This window comes from Typopeltis vanoorti, chromosome 17, assembly GCF_054136105.1.
Source record: "Typopeltis vanoorti isolate ZY-2024b chromosome 17, IOZ_Tvanoo_1.0, whole genome shotgun sequence".
Lineage (NCBI taxonomy): Eukaryota > Metazoa > Arthropoda > Arachnida > Uropygi > Thelyphonidae > Typopeltis > Typopeltis vanoorti.
In genome coordinates this window covers 75,349,685-75,371,668 of record NC_143565.1, presented here as the reverse complement: position 1 = coordinate 75,371,668, position 21,984 = coordinate 75,349,685, and the positions used below count along the sequence as shown (strand labels likewise).

General features: G+C 34.7%; 1 protein-coding gene across 1 annotated transcript in view; it reads right to left on the bottom strand.

Annotated features, from left to right (window-relative positions):
* Positions 1-21,388, bottom strand: part of LOC150097505 (MFS-type transporter SLC18B1-like) — a 50,724-nt gene extending 29,336 nt beyond the window's left edge. Inside the window, exons 1-7 of the mRNA XM_090407540.1 lie at positions 21,326-21,388; positions 17,266-17,413; positions 12,882-12,950; positions 4,124-4,211; positions 3,898-4,037; positions 1,724-1,822; positions 1,358-1,449 (exon numbers count right to left, since the gene is read on the bottom strand). Coding sequence (XP_090263666.1) covers positions 1,358-1,449; positions 1,724-1,822; positions 3,898-4,037; positions 4,124-4,211; positions 12,882-12,950; positions 17,266-17,413; positions 21,326-21,375 — 686 coding nt within the window. The 5' untranslated portion in view covers positions 21,376-21,388. The remainder of the gene's footprint in view (positions 1-1,357; positions 1,450-1,723; positions 1,823-3,897; positions 4,038-4,123; positions 4,212-12,881; positions 12,951-17,265; positions 17,414-21,325) is intronic.
* Positions 21,389-21,984: the final 596 nt, after the last annotated feature.

The window sequence follows — 21,984 nt, the reverse complement described above, 5'->3', positions numbered from 1 at the left end:
TATTTGCCAGGAACTTTTGATATGATTTCTTCTTTTCGTTCACTGCCTCTTTAACTTTCTGGGTCCACCATGGAGTCCTGATTTTTCTATCCTTGCAGACAACTTCACCACACGCTTCTCTGGCTGAATCAATCAGGGTTTTCTTCCCTGATTGATTGTCCTAATCACCAGTTTCGCTACTTTTAATTTAGATTTACTTTTTTCATTTCCTTAAGCGATTTTCTGATTGTCAACGATATGTTCATAAATTGGGATTTATACAGAAACATGGACACATTTTTTGAATTTTCTACTCGTAAAGAAAAGTAAACAAGCATTTTAACATTTTATTTCCCTCTCTATGATTACTCTTATTAATTCCTTTAGTGTCCTGCTAAGGACAGATTTCTCGAAAGTAACTTTGGTTCTCGATTTTTTTAGACAAGTTTGGGAAAAGAATGGAACGGAAAAATAAAATGGACAACTACTTTTCACACCTTAACTAACAAATCTTTGGGAAAAATCTCATGTTCGATTTCTTATAAGGTTCTAAAAGCTACGGTAGGAAAAATGGTTGCCCGTCTCATTGATTCTTTCCCCTTTTCCAATTCCTTCCACTAATTACTCTGTTGAATTCTACTTATATTTTTATGTATATTTTTAATCTTTCCTTCTTGAAAAAAAAGCCATTTTTTTGCAATATATTCATTTCGATTCAAAGATTTTTCTCAAATTCAGAAGAAAAAAAAATCAGCTAACGCCTATTTGTTCCCGTATAGGGAGTAGGCGGGGACGTTTACCCTATCTAACTTTTGGAGACTGAGTGGGCAGTTCAATCTCCACTGATAGCCAATCAGTGATAGCTGGCACAAGGCTATCACTGATTCATCCGTACGCAGTGAAGAAGGCGACAAGCTAGTGTTGCCATCTCGTGATCCCTAACCCTAACACAATATTTTTAATGTCTGAAAATAGTGTGGGTTCGACGGTTGATTTACTTGAGTTTACGAGACGAAAAACCCGAGTTTCCAGGAGAAAAAACCCGCTAGCCCGTGCCAGAGATCGACTAACTCGGGAACCGGTCGAAAAAAGGCTTACAAAAATTTCCCCTAGTCGATGACTAGATTTCAACCACCAAATCCTTTCTTCGTAGTGTCAAGCGCCGTAGAGTGCAAACGTCACTTCTACTGAGATACACAGGCTGCTTTTCATAAATTTAAGGTAAATAAATCATTTTGTTTTCTCAAATTTCAAATTTAAAAGTTAGCAACACAGAATATAACTTCGTTAATTGTACTATTATTATATTCAAAGAAATTTAGTCCAACATAATAAGATTAAACATTAATAAGAGTTTACAAGAGTAATTTAAACTTACGTCTCTATCGGGAAATACGGAGATGGACCGATGAGTAAAAGGAAAACACAGTTTGTTAGACATCCAAGGATAATCAATATTCTGTTGTTAAACTGAAAGAAAAATTGAAATCAAGTTACAGAAAATTACCGGAACTTTACAGAATTACCGGAAGTTACAGAGTTTACTGGACTGAACAATAAAATGAAATTCAAGTAGTGTATTTCGTTCATGATGATAGAATGATAGTATTCTGAAAGGACAAGTTCATTTATTGGTTAGATACTTTGAAATTTTAAGCTTCCAGATATAAATTCCTCTATTTATTTTTATAATTAATAGACAAATAAAACAGTCAAACCAATAAGTAAAGTATTTAAGACTCACCCCTTTATCGCATATCCATCCCCAGATGGGTCCTGTTATTGCATAAACAGATCCTTGAATTATAAACATGAGGCCCATTAAAAATCCACTGAGATTGAACTGAACAAAACGAGAGAAAGATGGAGATAATTTAAACTTTTAAAAATTAAAAATTTAAACTGATGTCACCTTTATATAAAATCAATTAATATTTTTATTTAAGAACAATAAAATAAAATAATTAGAAAGAAACCTCGAATTATTACATGAAACACCTGGAAGATAATAAAAATGTCAATTCATTGCTCTAAAGGAACTGAAATATTTATAATGCATAAATTCTCTGTTATTAAGGATAAACATTCCCGTTAACTATGATATTATCAAAAGATAATATCATTGTTTTCGATTATTGATTACTGTAAGGAAACAAAGTAACAAAATTACCGACGCCTCACTAGCAAATAACAAAGTAGAGATGAGTAAAGAGTTTAAGAAACTTATCAGTTTCCAATGCTCTGTAAGGGGAAATTTCTATCTTAAAAAATTAGAACATGTTTCACTTCTAGGGTATCGTGCCAATTCAAGTGTGATGATGACTTGTTTCTTTTTATTGGATATATTGGATAAAAGAGAAATATGTCACATTGATAGCGAACTATTTATATGACTTGTCAGCAGTTTGGTATGAATAGTAATTTAAAATTTTTATTTTATGAATTAACAACATCATCAAATAACAGTAATAACTGTAGTTTATGCAGGCTTCTAAACTTGTCGTTGGGCGCTAACATTACGCCAGACGAGGTAAGGCCACGATGACAATGTATTATATCTGTACATTTGCTTTCGTCCTCTGACTGGTTTGAAGAAAAACCAGATTTCTGGTTGAAAACCCTAGATAATTTACTTTAACTGAAAAGCCCTTATAAAGATTTCTCTCGTGCTGTGAAGGGAATTGAAAAAATTCTCATCATAGTAACCAAGAGTCAGCCATCTTCGACAAGTAAAATTGCTACAGAAACCGTGGAAAATTTACTTATTTATGACGGCTATGTGTGTGTGTGTGTGGGGGGGGGGAACAATATACCGGCTAAGCTAAATTATCTGATCTTTTATTAAAATTAAAAGGTACGTGAGATCTTCATCCCACATCACAAACATCCATGCCGCTATGGGCATGGATGTTTATATTTGTCTTTAGGCAGAAAATGAATTTCGCCTGGTTTGAGACCATCACACCGTTTATTTGGTGGCCTGAAGTAGTTTGAAAAAGTGCCATGATCTAGTCTACAGATCTAGCAGAGTTTCCAGAATATGTAAAGAAATTAAACAATATAAAAATAAATGAAATGAAAAATATTGATAAAAATATCCTTAGCCAACTAAAGTACTAACATACTATAAAGGTTTACAATCTTTCTTGCATGGGTGGGAGTCACCTAAAAAAATATTGAGTAATCACTATCTTTACCCAACCAATAGGCTTAACAAAGTAGAGATTCAGCAGACACATGACTTGTGTACATTTATATTATTATTATTATTACTCGACACCTCCAGGGAGTCCCAGACTCATCGAGGGAAGTCATCTGCTCCACAATCACCTTCTCCACCACTCAATCCTCTAACTACAGCGGACCACATAATCTACACCAACGCCATCTACTGTCCACCACCACCACTAATATTTTCACAGACAATCACAAACATCCATGGGATTCGAATTCGCTGCCTTTTGGATGGAGAGAGGATACACTAACCACTCGGCCAACCAGATTCACTTCTGTTTCTTTAATATTTCTCATCCTTATATATTTACTGGCACGTTCAACAGTTTTAAATTCCATAACCATTATACATTAATTTTAATTAAATTATATTCCATTCATAACAACTATCTAATTTTTTCTTATAGCTATATAAACTCGTTGGTTCTGTAATTACGGATTGCTGAAGACGTTAAATGTAAAAACTGAAATCGTATATTTGTTGCTATCTTTTATTATGATCACAACGAACTCATACTATCTATCCCGAATTAATTCAAATATCAAATAAAGCTCTTCTCCATCTTCCGTTAGTTAAATTCAACAAATCACAGATTAAAACAAAGTTACGCAGTCATTGTGATAGATAAGGCTTCATTGAATTCCTTTAAATAATGGCTATTAAAATTTAAGTAAAAGTATTACCTGACGGAGATGAGGTTCAAGAGTAGAATGCAGATAACCAATACAGGTGAAACTTGTGAAGACTATGAGTGAATAGATCAGAATTCCTCCATTTAGCCAAAATTTTATGATATTTCCACTTTTCTGCAGTAGTGGCCTGTCTACAAAATGAATACATTTATATGAGATAGCACATTACATAGCATTAATTAAAATGTGTTGTCGATGGATATTACAGATTACTTACCAATTTCGGGAAGTATAATGAAGATAACGACAGCATCAACCAAAACTAAAACTCCTATCACAAAGAATGGTAAACCAAATCCTCCCACCTGAAAGGAAATATAAGTAGAGAATAAGCAGTTATTCTCTACAATCTATTTTTATTTCTTTTGCAATATATTAAGTTAATAATTACCACTGTGTACTATTCCTTCTATTCCTTGCAACATTTTTCACCGAAAGAAGAAAAACATCACAAGGAGAGATCCAGGGATAATAATTGCACTCATAAAGCTATTTACACTTATTTAAAATTAAATTCAACACACTCATCATTCAACATTTTGAAACCCATGCAGAGGAATTCACTGTGAAAAAGTAAGAAATTGAATTCAAGACAACGACGGCGAAAACATAATGGTACGTAACCACTATCTCATCTTCCTCACTACTTACGTATCATCCAAATAAAATGTTCTTCTTTAAAAAGTCACTGGTTAATAAGACTTCGCTAACCTTATAAAAAACCAAAGTTAAAGTTTAAACGAAGGTGTTAAGGTAAAAAAAAATCTTCAAAAGAAAATAAAGTAGTCATCCATCATTTATTTTAAAAACTTCTCACTATCATAACTAACTCGCCGTTTTTCACTCATGCTAATCATTATTCCTCGTTCATCCAGGGTTCACCGAATAAAGTAAACGAAATTTTTTCTGAGGTGCACGCTTTTGTAATTTGAGGTTTGTTTTCAGCAAAACAAAAAAAACAACAATAAAACGATTTCTGCTATATATGCTGCTTTATTGTTTATTGTTACGGTGTTTATCGTAGGTTTCGAACACAAATTTTTGATTGCTAACGCTTAGTGCAGTCAGATGAGCGAAATTATCCCCTTGGTTGGAAAACAGGACTCTTCAGATTAAAGTGATTTAGCCAAACATGAAAACAGCAGGATTCTTCACGGTTTTCTTTTTGCCCCTCCCCTTCTCAAAGACAAACTGGCTAGAACACAAACCAGATATAGCTGATTTTGGAGAAAATATTTACTTCCTATTATAAATAAAAATTAGGTTTAGATGAATCCAAATTACTTTGCGTAGACCATTAGGTTCTAATGCGTAAAGATTGCCATAAACCGCTGACTTTCCCTGGCATGGCCAAAGAGGAACTGTCCAATAGAGTTTTTCCATTAATGTATATTTTATTTTAGTTAATACACCCACCCCCATTCGTACATATATACATCCTCTGTCCAAAAAGAAACCTAACTTTTCGAAAATAGAAGAAACTATTGGCGCCACCTGTTGTATCTTTTTGTTATCAAAAGCAGCAACCTCCTTTAGTATTGTGTCAACTGTGTATGACATTTGTTTCATTAGAAGCCGAGTTATAGTGCCAAGAGTGACGGAGTGTTTTGACGAACAGTCGATCGTCACGATATTTATGCCGTACGCAACCAATTCACGCTATCAATCGCTTCAAAACTTCGAGATAAAACTCACTATTGACCGTTTGGCCAGGCGGAACGAATTCTTTGTAGATAATGCCCTTAGAATCGTAGAAACAAATCAGCATTGTCTTTACTTTTGACTTCTCCAAGCAACTTTTTTTCGGGTGCCCCTCTTCCGATGGTCTCCACTCAGTACTCTGGCGGTTTGTTTCGGGCTGATACTCAAAACGCTATTTTTCGTCACCAGTAACGATCGATTCAAGGAAGGTTGAGTCCTTAAGAGCGGTTTTAATAAGGTCCTTGCAGTATTCAATTCGATACATTTTTTGGTCATCGGTCAATTTGTGGGGAACAATTGGCGAATTCAATTTATGAAAGCCCAAACGCTTGGTCAAAATGTTGTGCACAGTTGATTTTAGAATCCCCAATTCGTCTTCAATCAATCTCACTGACGATTTTGGGTGTTCTTTTTGGATGTTAACTTCGCTCAGTCCAGTTTTTGGACGGCACGTCCTCAAGCGCCTTACGACCACTTTGAAATCGCTTAAACTACTCGTAAACTTGAATAGTTTACGAGTAGTTAAAGCATTCTTTTTCAAATGCTTTTTGAAGCATTTGATGCATTTCGGTAAAACTTTTACAAAGTTTAACGCAAAAGTCAATCGCAGCTCTCTTTTGGGGTGCGTTTTGAAACTCATTTTCCGACCGTTCGTCAAAAGACACTATAACTCGGCTTCTAATGAAACAAATGTCATAAACAGTTGACACAACACTAATGAAGATTGCCGCTTTCGACAACAAAAAGATACAACAGGTGGCGCAACAAGTTTCTTCTATTTTCGAAAAGTTCGGTTTCTTTTTAGACAGAGGATATATATATATATATATTTATTTATTTATTTTTTTTTTTTTCCCGTTGGTCCTGTCTTTTTTTCCGTTGGTCCCGTCTTAAGGCCTATTCTTACGATATATTGTTTTCCCGCCATTAACAACTTGATGTGGACGTTATTTCTCGTGATTTGCGTTTTTTTCTCTGGTGACAATACTGATTTTCGAATCGATTTCTGCGGAAATCTGCTCATTTCTGTTCCGAGATGGCTTTGCTTTCGGCTATAGTTTCGTTTCTGCCATCATGTGACTTGCACGCTTGCAGCAGTGATATAGTGATAAGCGATACCGTGATTTTTCAATCACACTACGAATTGATATCGCAGAATTTCTGCTACGTAATTTAGCGTGTGAAAGTTGCTTTTAAGTTGCGGTAGTGGATGATCCATGTTAGTAACATGGAGAAAAAAAAGACAGAAAATGTATATCGGTAGAAGAAAAGATGGCAATTGCAACGTGTAGATTGGAATGCCGGAACACGTGTGCATTTAACAAAATATCGTGGACTCTCCGTGTCCACTTTGAACACGATAGTAAAAAACAGGTCAAGCATTGAACTCAATGCAAAGCAATCTGGTCGCTATGTCATAAGAAAAAAAAAACCGAAAAGCAAAAACAATCAACAATTAAAGATTTTTTTTAAATAGATAAATGTAAGTAATTGTAAATTCATTTATTTTTAGTTATTAAATTTTGTAATCTACTATGTAGACTCGCATAATAGCAGTAAGTCATCTTTTAGACTTTCTTTAATGTTTTTTTACATTTCCTGCTATTTACACTTTTTTCCATTAGTCTCCTGAAAAGTGTAAAAAATGGGTTTTACTGTATGCCCTCTTCAGCTGACTCACAAGACGCTTCGCAAATGAGACATCATGGGATAAATCGGAACTAGTACACCGTTGCTATGACACAACGGAGAGAAAAAAATCTGGGAGTCTTTGGAAATGGCATTAGATCCTACATTTAAATGTCAAACCAAGTATCAACATGTCTGAATACATTCTGACCTTCATTAGCCAAACCAAGTGCACATGAATGCGTAAACAACACTCACAAAACCGTCTGAGCAATTACATACAATTACATAAAATTACATGCAACATACAATTTTAAATATTTTAAAATAAATGTCTCTTCTGTAACTGCATAATAATTATCACCTTTGTAAGTCTTTACTGCTGTTTTGTCTACTAGTTTGTATGTTTATATCTGAAGAAATCCTGTGCAATTAGGATGAACGTCGTGTTGTAAAGTAAAATACATGTTATCCTCTTATTCCGGTGTGCTGCCTTATAAACTCAGTCACACACTCATGAAGACAATGACAACGACGACGCTATCAACAATAATAATAGTTAATACTGCCAAACTACAAGCAGGTCAAAATAATCTTCATTAACCCAAACGACCATCTAAGTTCAACCGTAGCTCTGTCAGTTTCGACGAAGACCTTCGTATGAAAATACTTTTCTTTTCTACGACGCATACAACCTACATCAGGGATTTTCAAACCGAAGATGACTTAGCCAGTCTCATACAGCAGTGAGAGGTAGCTCCCAGCTCTGGTTAACTTCGAGTGTTACTGGGAGCGCAACTTCCTTATCTAAAATTATGGTTACGAAAGAAAGTTTGTGCCTTATTATTATTATGATTATTTAAATTCAACAGTTCTTCAAAATAATTATTTCTACTCTTTTTATATATAAGATGAAATATTTTCAATTAAAATATGTTGCGTCAATTTTCAACTGAAACTAGTTTCTTTTGTCTTACTAAATCAGTGAAATTTTTGCAGTACAGTTTGTATTCTGAATGAGTTTGAATGAATGAATAATAATAATAATAATAATAATAATAATAATAATAATAATAATAAACTCTTCTCATTTTCTATAAAATTTAGCAATCACTTTCTCAGCTTTATTCATTGACAACGGTGATTTTTCTTATCATTCAAGAGCCAGTTCAGATTGTAGCATATCGAATATTATCAAGTTTTGGAGTATTAAAATTGTGTCACGAACACTGCGAACAAACATTCACTTTTGTGTAAAAACCTTAAATGTGTGTATTGTGAGCTAATGTTCTGGATTTGAAGTGAATTTCATGCTCCTTTTAATTTTGGGATTTTATTGTAGAATGATACCTATAGTCAGAATCTAAGATAGTATTTTCGCATGTTTTAATAAGCTACTATTTTGACTGTTATTTTTCGTTTCCATATAGCAACAATGTATTGCTCAGTTCTTTTCGAAACTATTTGTTGTTGAAAAATAATAATCGTAAAAATGATTATTAAAATAATCATAATCGTAAAAAACACGCTAATGAATATTACCAGATGGTAATAACGGTAATCAATATTAGCATCATTCTCTCCAAACAATAGGTACATTAAAATTAGCAAAAAGAGATGCCACTTTTTATTTCTTTTGATATAACGGCCTCTAATGAAACAAAAAAGTGTTCCTCTCTCTCTCTCTCTCTCTCTCTGGGAATGTAATGGTATATTAGTCAGTATTCAGTTCACGTGACAAAATCAATCAAAATATTGAATCCCATTGCTGCTATAGATGCACCGGTCCTCAGTGAGATTTTTGATCTCGCTCCAGAACTGCCAGCTTGTAATTCACATAGTCGTGAATGAGATCGTAAAAAGTTCCTAAAAATGCAAAGATCAACAGCAATTGAGTTTGAATGGCTGCAATATTGTCCAGAGTTTTTTAAATGCATACCAACAGAACCATTTTTGCATCGTTAGCCTCTGAGAGTCGATGTTTGAAGAGAATTTCACAGAATGTGATAATTTTCGGATGTATATGAGGAAAATATTTGTCATACCAGATAATACATGAGTAATATGAAATAACAAACATTTTACCTCATTTACACCCGAAACTTGTCCATTGCTACAATTATAGATTCAAAAAAATTACACAATTGTTTCTCTGCTATGACACTGACGGTACAATATCATGTTTGAAATGGTGTAAATAACCAGTGAAGCGTTGCTTTCCGGTAAAAGCCGAAAACAGATTTCTACAGATTCATCATATGCTCGGAAGTTCATACTATAATTCATTAATACGAGCAACTCCAAGGAGTGAATAGACTCATCGAGGGAGGCCCTAACATCATGTCAAGAACAACTATTCGACATTCACACAGTATCCATCATACCTCGCCTTTCTCATTCACAGTCATGTCACCCACAACAGACTCTGGCAGCTTATTCCACTCATTCACCATTCTCCAAGTAAAAAACCTAGCTATAACACCCTTGCTAACCACACTCTTTCCCAGCTTTCATGTATGGCCCCTAGTCCTCCCACCACCAGTCCTATTCTCAAAAATATTTTCTGAATTAATCTTATAGAAACCCTTCAGTAATTTGATTTTCTCAATCATATCACCCCTTTTCCGCCTATCAACCAATTTCTGCAACCCACAAATCTTCGACCTGCTATCATCTTTGTCACTCGTCTCTGGATCCTCTCCACCTTCTTCCCATCAAGAAGAAACCCTGGCGCCATATCTGGGCACAGTAGCTTAGTTGGGATCTTATCAAGGCTCGATACAGAGGAACAATAACCTGTTTGTCTCTGCTTGTTAAAGTATTTTTCAAAACCAATGTGATTTGATTAGCTGATTTAGCCATGTTTGCGATGTGTCCCCTAAACTTCAACTCCCTATCCACCAACACTCCAAAATCCCTGGCCTTATCAATCTCCTGGAGTACGGTTCCACCAATGTTATGTACTGCTGCTAATATTTTCACCCTAAAATGCATAACCTTACACTTTGCCACATTAAGTTGACATCCATTCTCCTTAGCCCAGTCCTCCAAACTATCCAAATCATCCTGCAAAATTTTGACATCCTGTGCACTCACAATTGCTCTACCCAACTTTGCATCATCAGCAAAAAAATGAACAGTTCCTCTCAGATCATTTCCTATATCGTTAATGAACAAATTGAACAGTAGTGGTCGAAGAACAGAACTCTGTGGCACACCACTAGTCACAGGCAGTGTTTTGGACTCTATTCCTGAATAAACCACTCTCTGATATCTCTCCATCAGCCACCCACCTTTCCATCTCACCACCCCTATATCCATCCACATAAACTGCAGTTTACTGATTAGAATTCTGTGGTATCTTGTCAAAGGCCTTAGCAAGGTCCCGTAGAATCACTGTAAGCCCATTACCCTTATCCAGTTCAGTCGTCACTGTGTTATAAAACGTGAGCAAGTTACTGAGGCATGATCTACCCTTCATAAAACCATGCTGTCCTTCATACAGTAACCCATTTTCATCTATGCAATCCTGTAATTTCCTCTTGACTATTTTCTCCAAGACCGTGACAACGATTCCTGATATACTGATTGTTCGGTAATTCACAACAGTATGCTTGGAACCTCCTTTATGCAATGAAACTATTTTCCCCTCTTTCCACCCCCTCGGGACTAACCCAGACCAGAGACTCAAATTAAACAAAATGGTCAAGGGCACTGAAAATTCTTTAGCCGCTTCACGTACGACACGAGCTAGTATACCATCCAATCCCACAGATGTATTGACATTGAGGTTTTGTAATAGACTATTCACCTCCACTTCATTCACCACAATTCCCATATAAGCTATTGGTTCATGCATTCCTGCAATGTCACCACCTGGATGATATACTCTTGCAAACTGCTCGCTCAGTAATTCCACTGTATCATCTGATTCAGTTACCTCCCTACCATCGGCATTCTTTAAAATCATTCTGCCATATACAATTTTTCTTTTACTTGCAACATATCGAAAAAATTGTTTGGGATTCTCTTTAGCCTGCACGGCTAATGTTCTTTCATAATCCGCCTTTGCTTTTCTTACCACACTCGTTACCCTTCTGGCCTGCGCTTTATACCATTCATGTACCTGCCGGTCACCTTTCTCCTTAAATTCCCTCCACAGTTGTTTTCTTTTTTGCAGCTCAAGTTTAATGGTGTTATTCATCCATTTAACTCCTACTTAATTTATTATTCCGACTCTAGGTATTCGGACTCTAATCATTGCCTCCTGCAAACACTTCTTAACCGTCTCCCATGCACTATCAACATCCAACCCTTGCAGTTTTACATGCCATGGCACTGAACTAATCAAACTCCTAAGTTTGTCATACTGCCAGCCCGATAATTCCATATGTACCCTGTCTTAATTGTAAATTCCATACCTTTAGCCACCTCCCAAGTCAAGACCCTGTGATCATCCCACAAATTCGTGGCAACGTGGTCATATTCGTTACAGCCAAATTCTCAAATGCAATTACTAGGTCAAGCACTCTCTGGCCCCTGGTAGGTTCCATTACGTGTTGTCGCAGATAGTTATCCCTTAATAACCGAATAAAATCCAATTCCTTCCTCCCGTGTGTCCTCTTCTTTCCAATCAACGTTACCATAGTTGAAATCTCCCATAATAATTACCCTGCTTCCACTCATTTCTTCTATTTGCTTATGCATACTATTGAATCACCTGGTCTATAGCAGCACCCAACTGTATATTTTGTTCTTCTAGTCTCAATCTCACACCAAATAACCTCAAATATGCTCTTTTCTCTATCCTGCAGTTCAACTTCTATTCCCCTTAGCTGCAGCTCATCAGCTAACTTCAATAACACTTCTCCCCATTTTGTTCTCCCTGTCACTCCTGAACATAACATACCCCTCACATTCAATCCCACTAGCTATATCATCTTCCGTCAGCCATGTTTCACTAATTCCAATGACCTGTGGCCAGGAAGAGCCGACCAAGGCCAAAAATTCTTCCTTCTTGTTCCTAATACTTCTGGCATTAGTATACATGAATTGCAGAAGCCCGTTAGTTCCATCCCTATTTTGATGCCTTATACTAACTATCCCATTCTGATTTGTTGTCCTTCGTACTCGTTCGGGCATATTACACACATTCATACATTCAACTGTCTCCGTAAAGTCTGCATATCTACTCCCCCACCCCCTTAATAACTCTAGTTTCGCTGATTCTACACATCCACTTTCACTTCATTCAACACCTTTACAGGTCTCCGTACACCAAATTCATTCAAATGCAAACCATCCATCTTATATAAATCCTTTCGCCTATCGAACTCACTCCACACATCCACACCACTCCTCCTGCATAATCCGCGCATAAAATCATTAGCAATTTTGGCCCTCCTTCTATACTGTTCACTTTCATACCGCTGCAACAGACTCACCGCGGTAATACAGTGAAGAGTATACACAGTGATGGTGAAGAATATGATAGTGAAAAGATAAAGGCAACAGAATTATATTCAAATGCAAATTCATACTAAAATATATCAAATAAAAATGTTGACAAAGATTTTTAGATTTACTCTTTTAGAATACTTCCATTCATAAAAGCAACAGGAACTATTAAACGTTATGGTACTTACGTCATAGAGAGCTCCTCCCAAGGTCGGTCCCGTAATGAGGCCAAATCCCAAAAATGTCTCGAGGATAGACTAGGGATATTAAATAAAATAAACATGAATTAAAACGCATGATATAACTGACATTGCGGTGATCAGTAATTTATCTCGGTTCATAGGGAAATCAATATTTTAGGCTTCTCCCTGATTATTGTAGATTATTATTTTTTATGATTATTAAGAGAGACCTCCAGGGAGTCGGGGTCTCATCTAGGAAGGCCACATATTATCACCTGCACATCAAAAGTATCACTGTGTATCCATTTTTCCAATGTTACCATTAAGTTAGACAATAATCTAACTCAAAGAAAATAACATTATTATAAGCAAGTTATTAAATAACATTATTGTAAGCAAGTTGCTCAAACATGACCTTCCCTTAGTAAACCCGTGCTGTTCATTACAAAGTAGAGGATTTTCTTTCAATCCATTTCTGATTGCGAGCCCTAACCAACTTTTCCAAAATCTTTACCATCACTCCAAAGATATTGTTAGGTCGATAGTCGGATACATCAGGCTTTGCACCATCCTTGTGCAATAGGATTACCATACATTCCTCTCATTCCTGTGGAATGTTCCCTGTTCTGAAATTCAAATTATATAGTCTGGTCAAAGGAATAGCCAGTTCAGCTGAACACTCTTTTAGCACCCGTGCTGATATCCCATCAGTCCCTATTGCAGAATTCTTATTCAGTTTGTGCAACAGCTTTAATCCCTCCTCTGTATACACCTGAGTTTCTTACTACAGTGAAGAGGTAACAGTGAACTCAGTGTTGCTTACACCAGGTTCAAAACTTTTAACAAAATTTTAGTTCATTAGTCGAACAATCACTTCTGCATCTTTAACCGCCTGCATTCAGCCGAGTTATTCTTTCATATTAATTCTTTCTTTTACGTGCAGCATATAGATAGAATTGTTTTGGATTATCTTTATCTTACAGTGCAGTTTCTTTTCATACTCAGACTTTGCTTTCCGTATACAGTAGTTATCACTCTTCTGACCTGCTCCTTATAATATTCATAATAGACATCATACTTATGCACATGGTATTTCTTCGATATAATATTTTTTTTACAAATCTCTTGTTTAATAAGGTTACACATCCATTTCACTCCTACCCTATTTATTCTTCGAATTCTCGGGACATATCCCGATATTGCACCATTGAAGTGTTTTTTAAATGCTTCCCATGCACAGTCAATATCCTTTCATCCGACAATCAATACCACGGCGCAGAACCCAGTATACTCGCCATTTAGTCACAATTTCCTAGTTGTCGTTCGGCATTGAAGCTTTTCTGAATGGAGCATTCATAAAGTGAGCCACTTCCCAAGTCAGTTCAGCTGATCGTTTTGTTTCGTTATATCTGTAGAAGTAGTAGAAAGTTCACAATGAATTTTAGGTGCAAAGAATAGTGACATTAAACTCATTTATATTCGTGGTATCGATCCATAGCAATAGTTTTCTATGTGGACCTATAGGAGATTTGTACTATGCAAGATAATCGCACGGTTATAGAAATATCAACCATTCAACTTGACCCCATTTTCCTCTGGTCGGAAATTTGCTTATTCATTTACGGAGTTATTAACAGTACGAAGGCACATTCTACATTACTGAATGTAGAGAGAACATTTGTTTCCACCCTATGGTTTCATGCGATTCTGCCAAATGCTAACAATTTTTATTTCAATTTGTCTAGAATTCCTTGCTTGAATTTACATTGATAATGTAGAATGTTTATTTACAAAATAAGAAGTTATTTTCTATATTTAAACACGTATGAAAATAAGGAGAAATAGCCATAAAAATATGCATTTTGCATTAATATTCTTGTATAGTGATATAAGTTATAACCATAGTAATAAATTGAGAGCCGTGTTTAGGTACATTTCGCTGAAAATGGGTCAAGTACCTATTATGTCTGCTTTATCAACAGCAGAGCTAATATCTCCGTTTGCTCCGATCTAGCTAAATGTTTTTAAACAGAAATTTGGGAGGCAGTTATCGAGTGACTTCCGGTTCGTTTTAAATCGGACATTTTTAGTTGCAAAATGCTTCGAAACGATGGAAAATTTTATGATACAATGGAAATCACACACACATTGGATTATGTGTATTTATTAATAAAATTGTTATTCATAACTGAGTAATGGAGTGATTATTTTTCATTCTCTAAGTGAAGTCCTTTTAATTAAAAGAAAAATATTTTGAGCTTTACCAGTTGTTTCTTTACCGATTCTTGAATTTATTTGTTATGAATTAAATTAACTCCTTAAATTCAGTAACTGTTTTCAAAGATTTTCTATTCGGCTTCTGTCCAAATCAAATATGCAGATATTTACATTATTAAATTTTAATCCCTGCTTTTCCAAATTTATAAGATCATTGAAGTTGGATAATAATTAATGAAGACACTGATCAACGAAAGCCCCAAGCCTGTGGTTGTTCAGGGCCTGGCCAACTGATGACTGAATGTCTCTTCTCTAAATATTATTTTGTGTCATCGACCTATCAACTACTTTTTTTTCTTCACCTCACTAAATAAATGTGAATACCCGTTTGCTTCATTTTAATCAGGTGATTCATACGTGAAGAACTAATGAAGGCTTTACTGGAATTTAAATAAATGAATCACAACCATCGATTACCATAATGGCTATTTCTTTCGTGATATCCCCATAAACGATAGCATATCTTTCAAAATCGCTCTTAACGAAATTTCGCCGTCTTTTACTCAACTAGTGATTCCTCCTTTCAAGAATATTCTGAATATAAATTCTAATTTACTTTTACCATCGTTTGCTAATTGCTCATACCACTGACTGACCTAGTGTTTTTCATTTTATATAGTACACTTTTATGTAAATTGGTGTAATAATCCTTACAACTTTTCATTCATAAAGGACGATTCATGAAGAAAACAAATCTGATATAGCTTTAAATTGAAAATTTGTGAGTAAAAATGTTTCCCTTATACATCCCAGTAAAAAATTCTATAATGTTTTAAACAATTTTGTTTTTATAAATTTCGTATTTTTAATATAATGCAGTATTTTTATTTTATTTTAATAAAATAAAAATAATGTTCTCTTTTAATTTAAATATATTTTTGAGTAAAGATGTATAAAGATGTATAAAGATGTACCCTCTACACCCCTTGAGGGTACATGGCAGGAATATGATGATGATGTAAAGATGTATATAATCATTTAAGTAAGTGAATAGCATTATATAGAGTACAAAAATATTGTCAATATTATTTGATTAATGTGGCCATAAAATAACTTCCCCTCTTTGGAGGCATCTGTAGCTAAAATCAATAAACGAAATGAGACCAAATTTTATATTGAGACTTTTGAAGGCATGGGGAGATGATTTCCGCGAAAAAAAGATGTAGTACCAAAAGTCGTCGATAGGGGAAATTTTGGCGCTAACGGAGCCGAAAACAAGAGGATAATTACATTAAAGGCAGATAAAATGGAATAATAACATTTCGACGGTGTAAGCGACACCCGTGTCACTCATTCCAGCTGCATGTGTGGCTCGTTACAATGATAATAAGAATAATAAAACTAAAACAACACCTTGCGAGAGACAGAAATTAATGTAGTGATTGAACTCACAGGAAATAATGTTTTATTCATCAGAATCAGGGTCTCCGGGACCACATACACGATTTTCAATGTGCTGACCTTTCTTGTGTACAAAAAATTGCATCCGGTGTGCGATGCTCTACAGCTGAGCATAAGGAGTCGGATTGGATGTTCATAACAGCCCATTTTATGTTCTCTTTCAAGACATGCAAGTTGCGAACCAGCTGGAATGAGTGACGCGGCTGTCGCTTACACCGTCGAAATATTATTATTCCATTTTATCTGCCTTTAATGTAATTATCCGCTTGTTTTCGACTCTGCCAGTGCCAAAATATCCCCTCTATCGGCGACTTTTGGTACTAAATATTTTTTTCGCGGAAATCATCTCCCCATGCCTTCAAACGACTCAATATAAAATTTGGCCTCATTCCGTTTATTGGTTTTAGCTACAGATGCCTCCAAAGAGGGAAAGTTATTTTATGGTCACCCTTGTATATTAGTTTTTCAATGCTGAAGAATAGAATGGACAATTCTATGGAGTCTGAGAACGGACCCTCTGGTGTTCAGTTGTATCCCTAAGCCATATAAACAAGTGTCTGTGTAAAGAGAAACGTTTCATCGTAAATGAAACAATAATAAAGTAAGCGACCTTTAAAATATTTTTAAACAAAATTATCTAAGATTATGATATAGATAATGGAAGTATATGACATTTATTTCTTACACAAACATATAATAGTTACCAACTCACAAATATTGTAGCCATTCTGTTGGAAAAGTTAGCTGCAATTATAGCATAAGTGGAAGTCCTCATGGCTGCTGCACCTACGCCCTCTATTACTCGTATTACAAATGCGAGAGCTACGAAAGAAACACCAGGAGTTGTCTTGTCCAATAAACTGTGAACGAAATATATGAAATTAAATTATACTGAAGTAAGTTATAAATTTTGATAAAAACGATTCGAGGACCGAAAAAGATTTTAATTATAAAATATATATCGTTATATCATCAAAAATAAATGAGTAAAATTGCATACTTTATGCTACAATATCAATAAATAGCAAACAAATAAAAAAATAAAAATAAACACCGACACTCTAGTGCTAAAAGGCATGGAGAATAATTCAGATAATACATAATCCAATAATAAATCAACAGAATAATCCAGATACTATCTTAAAGTGGATGGACATTTCTCCTATCAATGGAAAAAGTCCATATAAAGAGAAATGTTCATATGAGCTTTTTCAGTTGATGGTGGAAAAACTCCGGTTTTTCATCCTCTTAAATGTAATTCGATCAGAGAATGAACGCAGTTTAACAGGCAAATATACAATTAGTGGGCAATAGACTTTCTACAAATATGATAACAACTGAATGGCTACACGGTCATACTGTTGAACTTCGCAAGGGCGTTTGATAGGTTACCGCATAGAATCCTGATATATAAATTACATGAAATAGGTATGGATATGAAGTTGGTGATTATGGGTGTGAGATTGGTTGGTTGATGGAAAGATACCAGATAGTAGTTTATACAGATACACAGCAAAAAGGGCTGTAGCCAGTGGCATGCTACAGGGTTCTGTAAATGGGCCACTACTGTTTGATTTATTTATTAATAATATAGGAAATAATCTGTAAGGAACTTCAGTTGTTTGCAGTTGATGCAAAATTAGTTAGAGTAATAGTCAGTAACGATTATATTGATATTTTACAGGATGATTTAAATAGATTGGAAGTATGGGCAAAAAAGAATGGATTCCAATTCGATGTGCAAAGCATAAGGTTATGCATTTTGGTGTGAAAAGATTACCAACTATGTACTATATTAATGGGACTGTGCCCAAGGAACTTGACGAAGTTAGTGAATTGGGAATATTGGTGGATAGGAAAGAGAAATTCAAAGGGGATATAGCAAATGTGGCCAAAACAGATCATAGGATTATCTGGTTATTGCAAAACACTCTGACATGCCGAGTTAAGAAGGTTATTATTCCACTCTATAAGGCTTTGATAACTTCTAGATTATTACGCACAGATCTGGTCACCTGGGTTTCTTGGAGATGTGGATGAGGTGGAGCTAATTCGGAGACGAGTTACTAAGATGATCGGCAAATAAGAGAGGGGGGGAATATGATAGAGACATATAAGTTGCTTGGGGTGGGTTATAGGATCGATGTGGAAGAAATACATTAGCGCACGTATAATGTGAGGAAAACTAGAAGTCATCCATGGAAATTGAGTAAATTGAGTAAGAGTGTGGTTAATAAGGGAGTGAAGACTAGATTTTTTGCTTGAAAAGTGGCGAATGAGTGAATTGATTACCAGAGTCATTTGTGTATGCGTTGTCGGTGAATGATTTCAAGGCAAAATATGACAGATATTGTAAGGAATTGATAATTGTTGATTAATGTTTAATTGGACCTCTCGTGACGAGTTCTACGGACTCCATGGATGTGCCTGTATAATAATAATAATAATAATAATAATAATAATAGTACTACACAGCAGCCATTCTTACATAGTTCAGCTCTAAACTTGCTAACTTCCTGTGTAACACTTTTCCTTCATATCCACTTTCTTAAAATTATAACTTATTACAGCTGAAATATTATCAACAATCCCTCCAGAGATACTATTGATTAGATAATTTATAGCGTTTGGTATTGCCATAAAATATCACGTACTAGAAGCCAATACCAAAAATCAGTATGGCAGTGCCCAAATAGTTATATATCAGTGTCGAACAGAATTATCAGTTGAAATATTCATTGAAAAATGAAATTCAGTTATTAGTGCGAGTCAGAAAATTGTCAAGTGCCGTGATGTCCACACATGCTGAAAAATATGATGTACAATTACTCTGTATGGATTTTTTTTAATATACTTTAATATATGCTGGTACTTTGTAATCATATGGTGCCTAAGAAGCAGGGTGTTGCCAATATTTCCTAAGCATTTGCTACCTATCAATACCTTAAAAGTTATTGATTGAAGAAGTCTAATGCATTTTTTGAAATAACATTTAAACAATTGCATTTTGAATTCTTCCTTTATGATCATCATTTTTACGTTCGACATTCGATGCACAAATATGAGAACTTGCACTAAGTAAATAATTAGTTTATGTGAGATTTACTGCATAGATTCAAATCACCTATTATCTGTGGAAAAAGTGTTTTTGATTTGGATATTGGAATCCTGGACCATTTTAGTGACATGTCTTATCCATGCTTATTCTTTTCAGCATATGATACTTCTATTTATTAAATATCATTACATTTTTAGGAAAATTCAATATTATCTTGAATTTTCGATCACCTCGAGATTTTTCCTAAAAATAGTTACTTAATATTTACTATTGGAAGGCAAGTAAGAGTTTTTTTATCTCGAAAACTAGGTATTTTAACTTTGCAGCTCAAAAAAAATCGATTCATATTAATATATGACAATTAGGATTTACGATCATAAGACAGAGTCACTTATCACCATAATCTCTCTCTCTCTCTCTCTCTCTCTCTCTCTCTTTTCCCTGAATACCTTGGTACATTTATAGCTTGAGCTCAATATTAGTGACGGCTGAAGGTCGGAGTTGGATGCTTACCTCAATTGTTCAACAAGTTAGTTATGGCTAAAAGAGCTGTGCCTATTCCTTTTTTGAGGATTAGAGGATTTTTTTTTATTGGAAGAGAAAGATAAGCGAAATATCACAATTATAGTCGAACTGTACAGTTGAGAAGACAGCGGAGATTTCTGATCCAGCCGACCATGAACTTTGAAAAAAAAAATCATTCAGATTAAAGTCTTACGATCTATTAGATAAGTAATAGAATATCGGAACATTCAGTCTTCTCTTACGAGGATTCTCACAGAAGGTCAGAAAGGAAATAGCTTGTCTCAGTTTCCAGAATTTTTTCCTTTCAATATGCATAGGATGATCCATACACCATCCTGTTTGCTAAGCTGAAAATTCCTCTGAAAGAAATTATGTTTAAAAAAAGTAATGAAAATATAAGAGAATTGAATGTATCATCTGGAAAGGAGACGATGACTTGATTAGGAGGTAGCATAAACACTAAAACTAGAGAACACATTCTGAAAGGACCATTTAGGAGGAATGCTATCAAAAGACCGGTCACTTATCTATCCACAACAATAATTTCATGATTCTTTTCGACAGACAAAAATATCGACGTTGATAGCGAAAGAATGGGTATGGAATTCAGCCAAGTGTAAAAAATTACTGCCTTGCCATATTTTGTTTCCACTTATACCAACTCATTTATTACAACTTTTCAAACATATATACTTATAATACTACTTTGTGGAAAGTGAATTTGCATTAGCAAATATAGTTTGCTCTGAAAACATCGAATTGTCTCTAAATATAGAATAATACTTTTTCAGGCACTATGTGAAAATGACAAAAACACCATTCTGATAAAACAGGTACAAATACCAACCACCAAGTATTCTGTATATACGTAAGTGACGTTTACATACATCTAAATAAAAGGTTTCTAATTCAGCGGCCGGTATGTATGAAGCAATTATTTATGTTGCATGCATGATATCTTTATGCAATATTAACAAAAGAAACAGTGCAATTGCACTTCCTTGTTACTTCTTGCGCATTTTACTTGAAGCATATAGATCACGAAGGAACCAAAACAAGTCAGCAAGATGAAATGTACTGATGAACCAAGATCAACTGTCCAATTTAAAACCTAACAAAGAATTAATAGTGACCCTTCACAGATAGTTAATAGTTTTTAAAATATATGATAAACATGAATTATACTTACCCGAACAGAATGCAAGTAATGGCAACTGTAAATATTCCTGCGTTCAACATAAACTTCGGTGTTACGTATGCTATCTTGAAAAAGAAATGCATGTTAAGAATTTATATATTTCTGTTGAAAATATATATTAGTATTATATAATGTTCAATGATTATACCATATTTGATAATTTTAATCGTATTTTCGTCGATGAATAAATTTTGAATTAGACGTTTCTGAGCTATGGGGAATAAACAAACTTTTATTCTGCGTAAAAATTTTCTAACTTTAGGATTATTTATGAAACTATCTTATTGAAATATAAGTTATAACAAATAACGTTTATTATTTAAAAAATAAATAAATCCTCTGGCATAATTTATTCCCAACGAGAAGGCATACTTTGGAAATCGGTAAGAAGCCGAGCGGTCTGTCTATAATACGAAAGTAATAACACACAACAGACGGAACCTCACTGGCATCCTCTAATTAAGGAACAAACTAACACACATATTCTCTTTTGCTCTGTTTAGCAGACGTAAGCTATAATAAAGAACACTTAGTTATGTGATTATTTTTGGAGAATAGATTATTTAATATATTTGCTTTGCTCAACTCATCAGTGTTTCGGCAAATCTAAAAATATTTTCAATGTTCTATATCTTTCTAGCGCACAACAA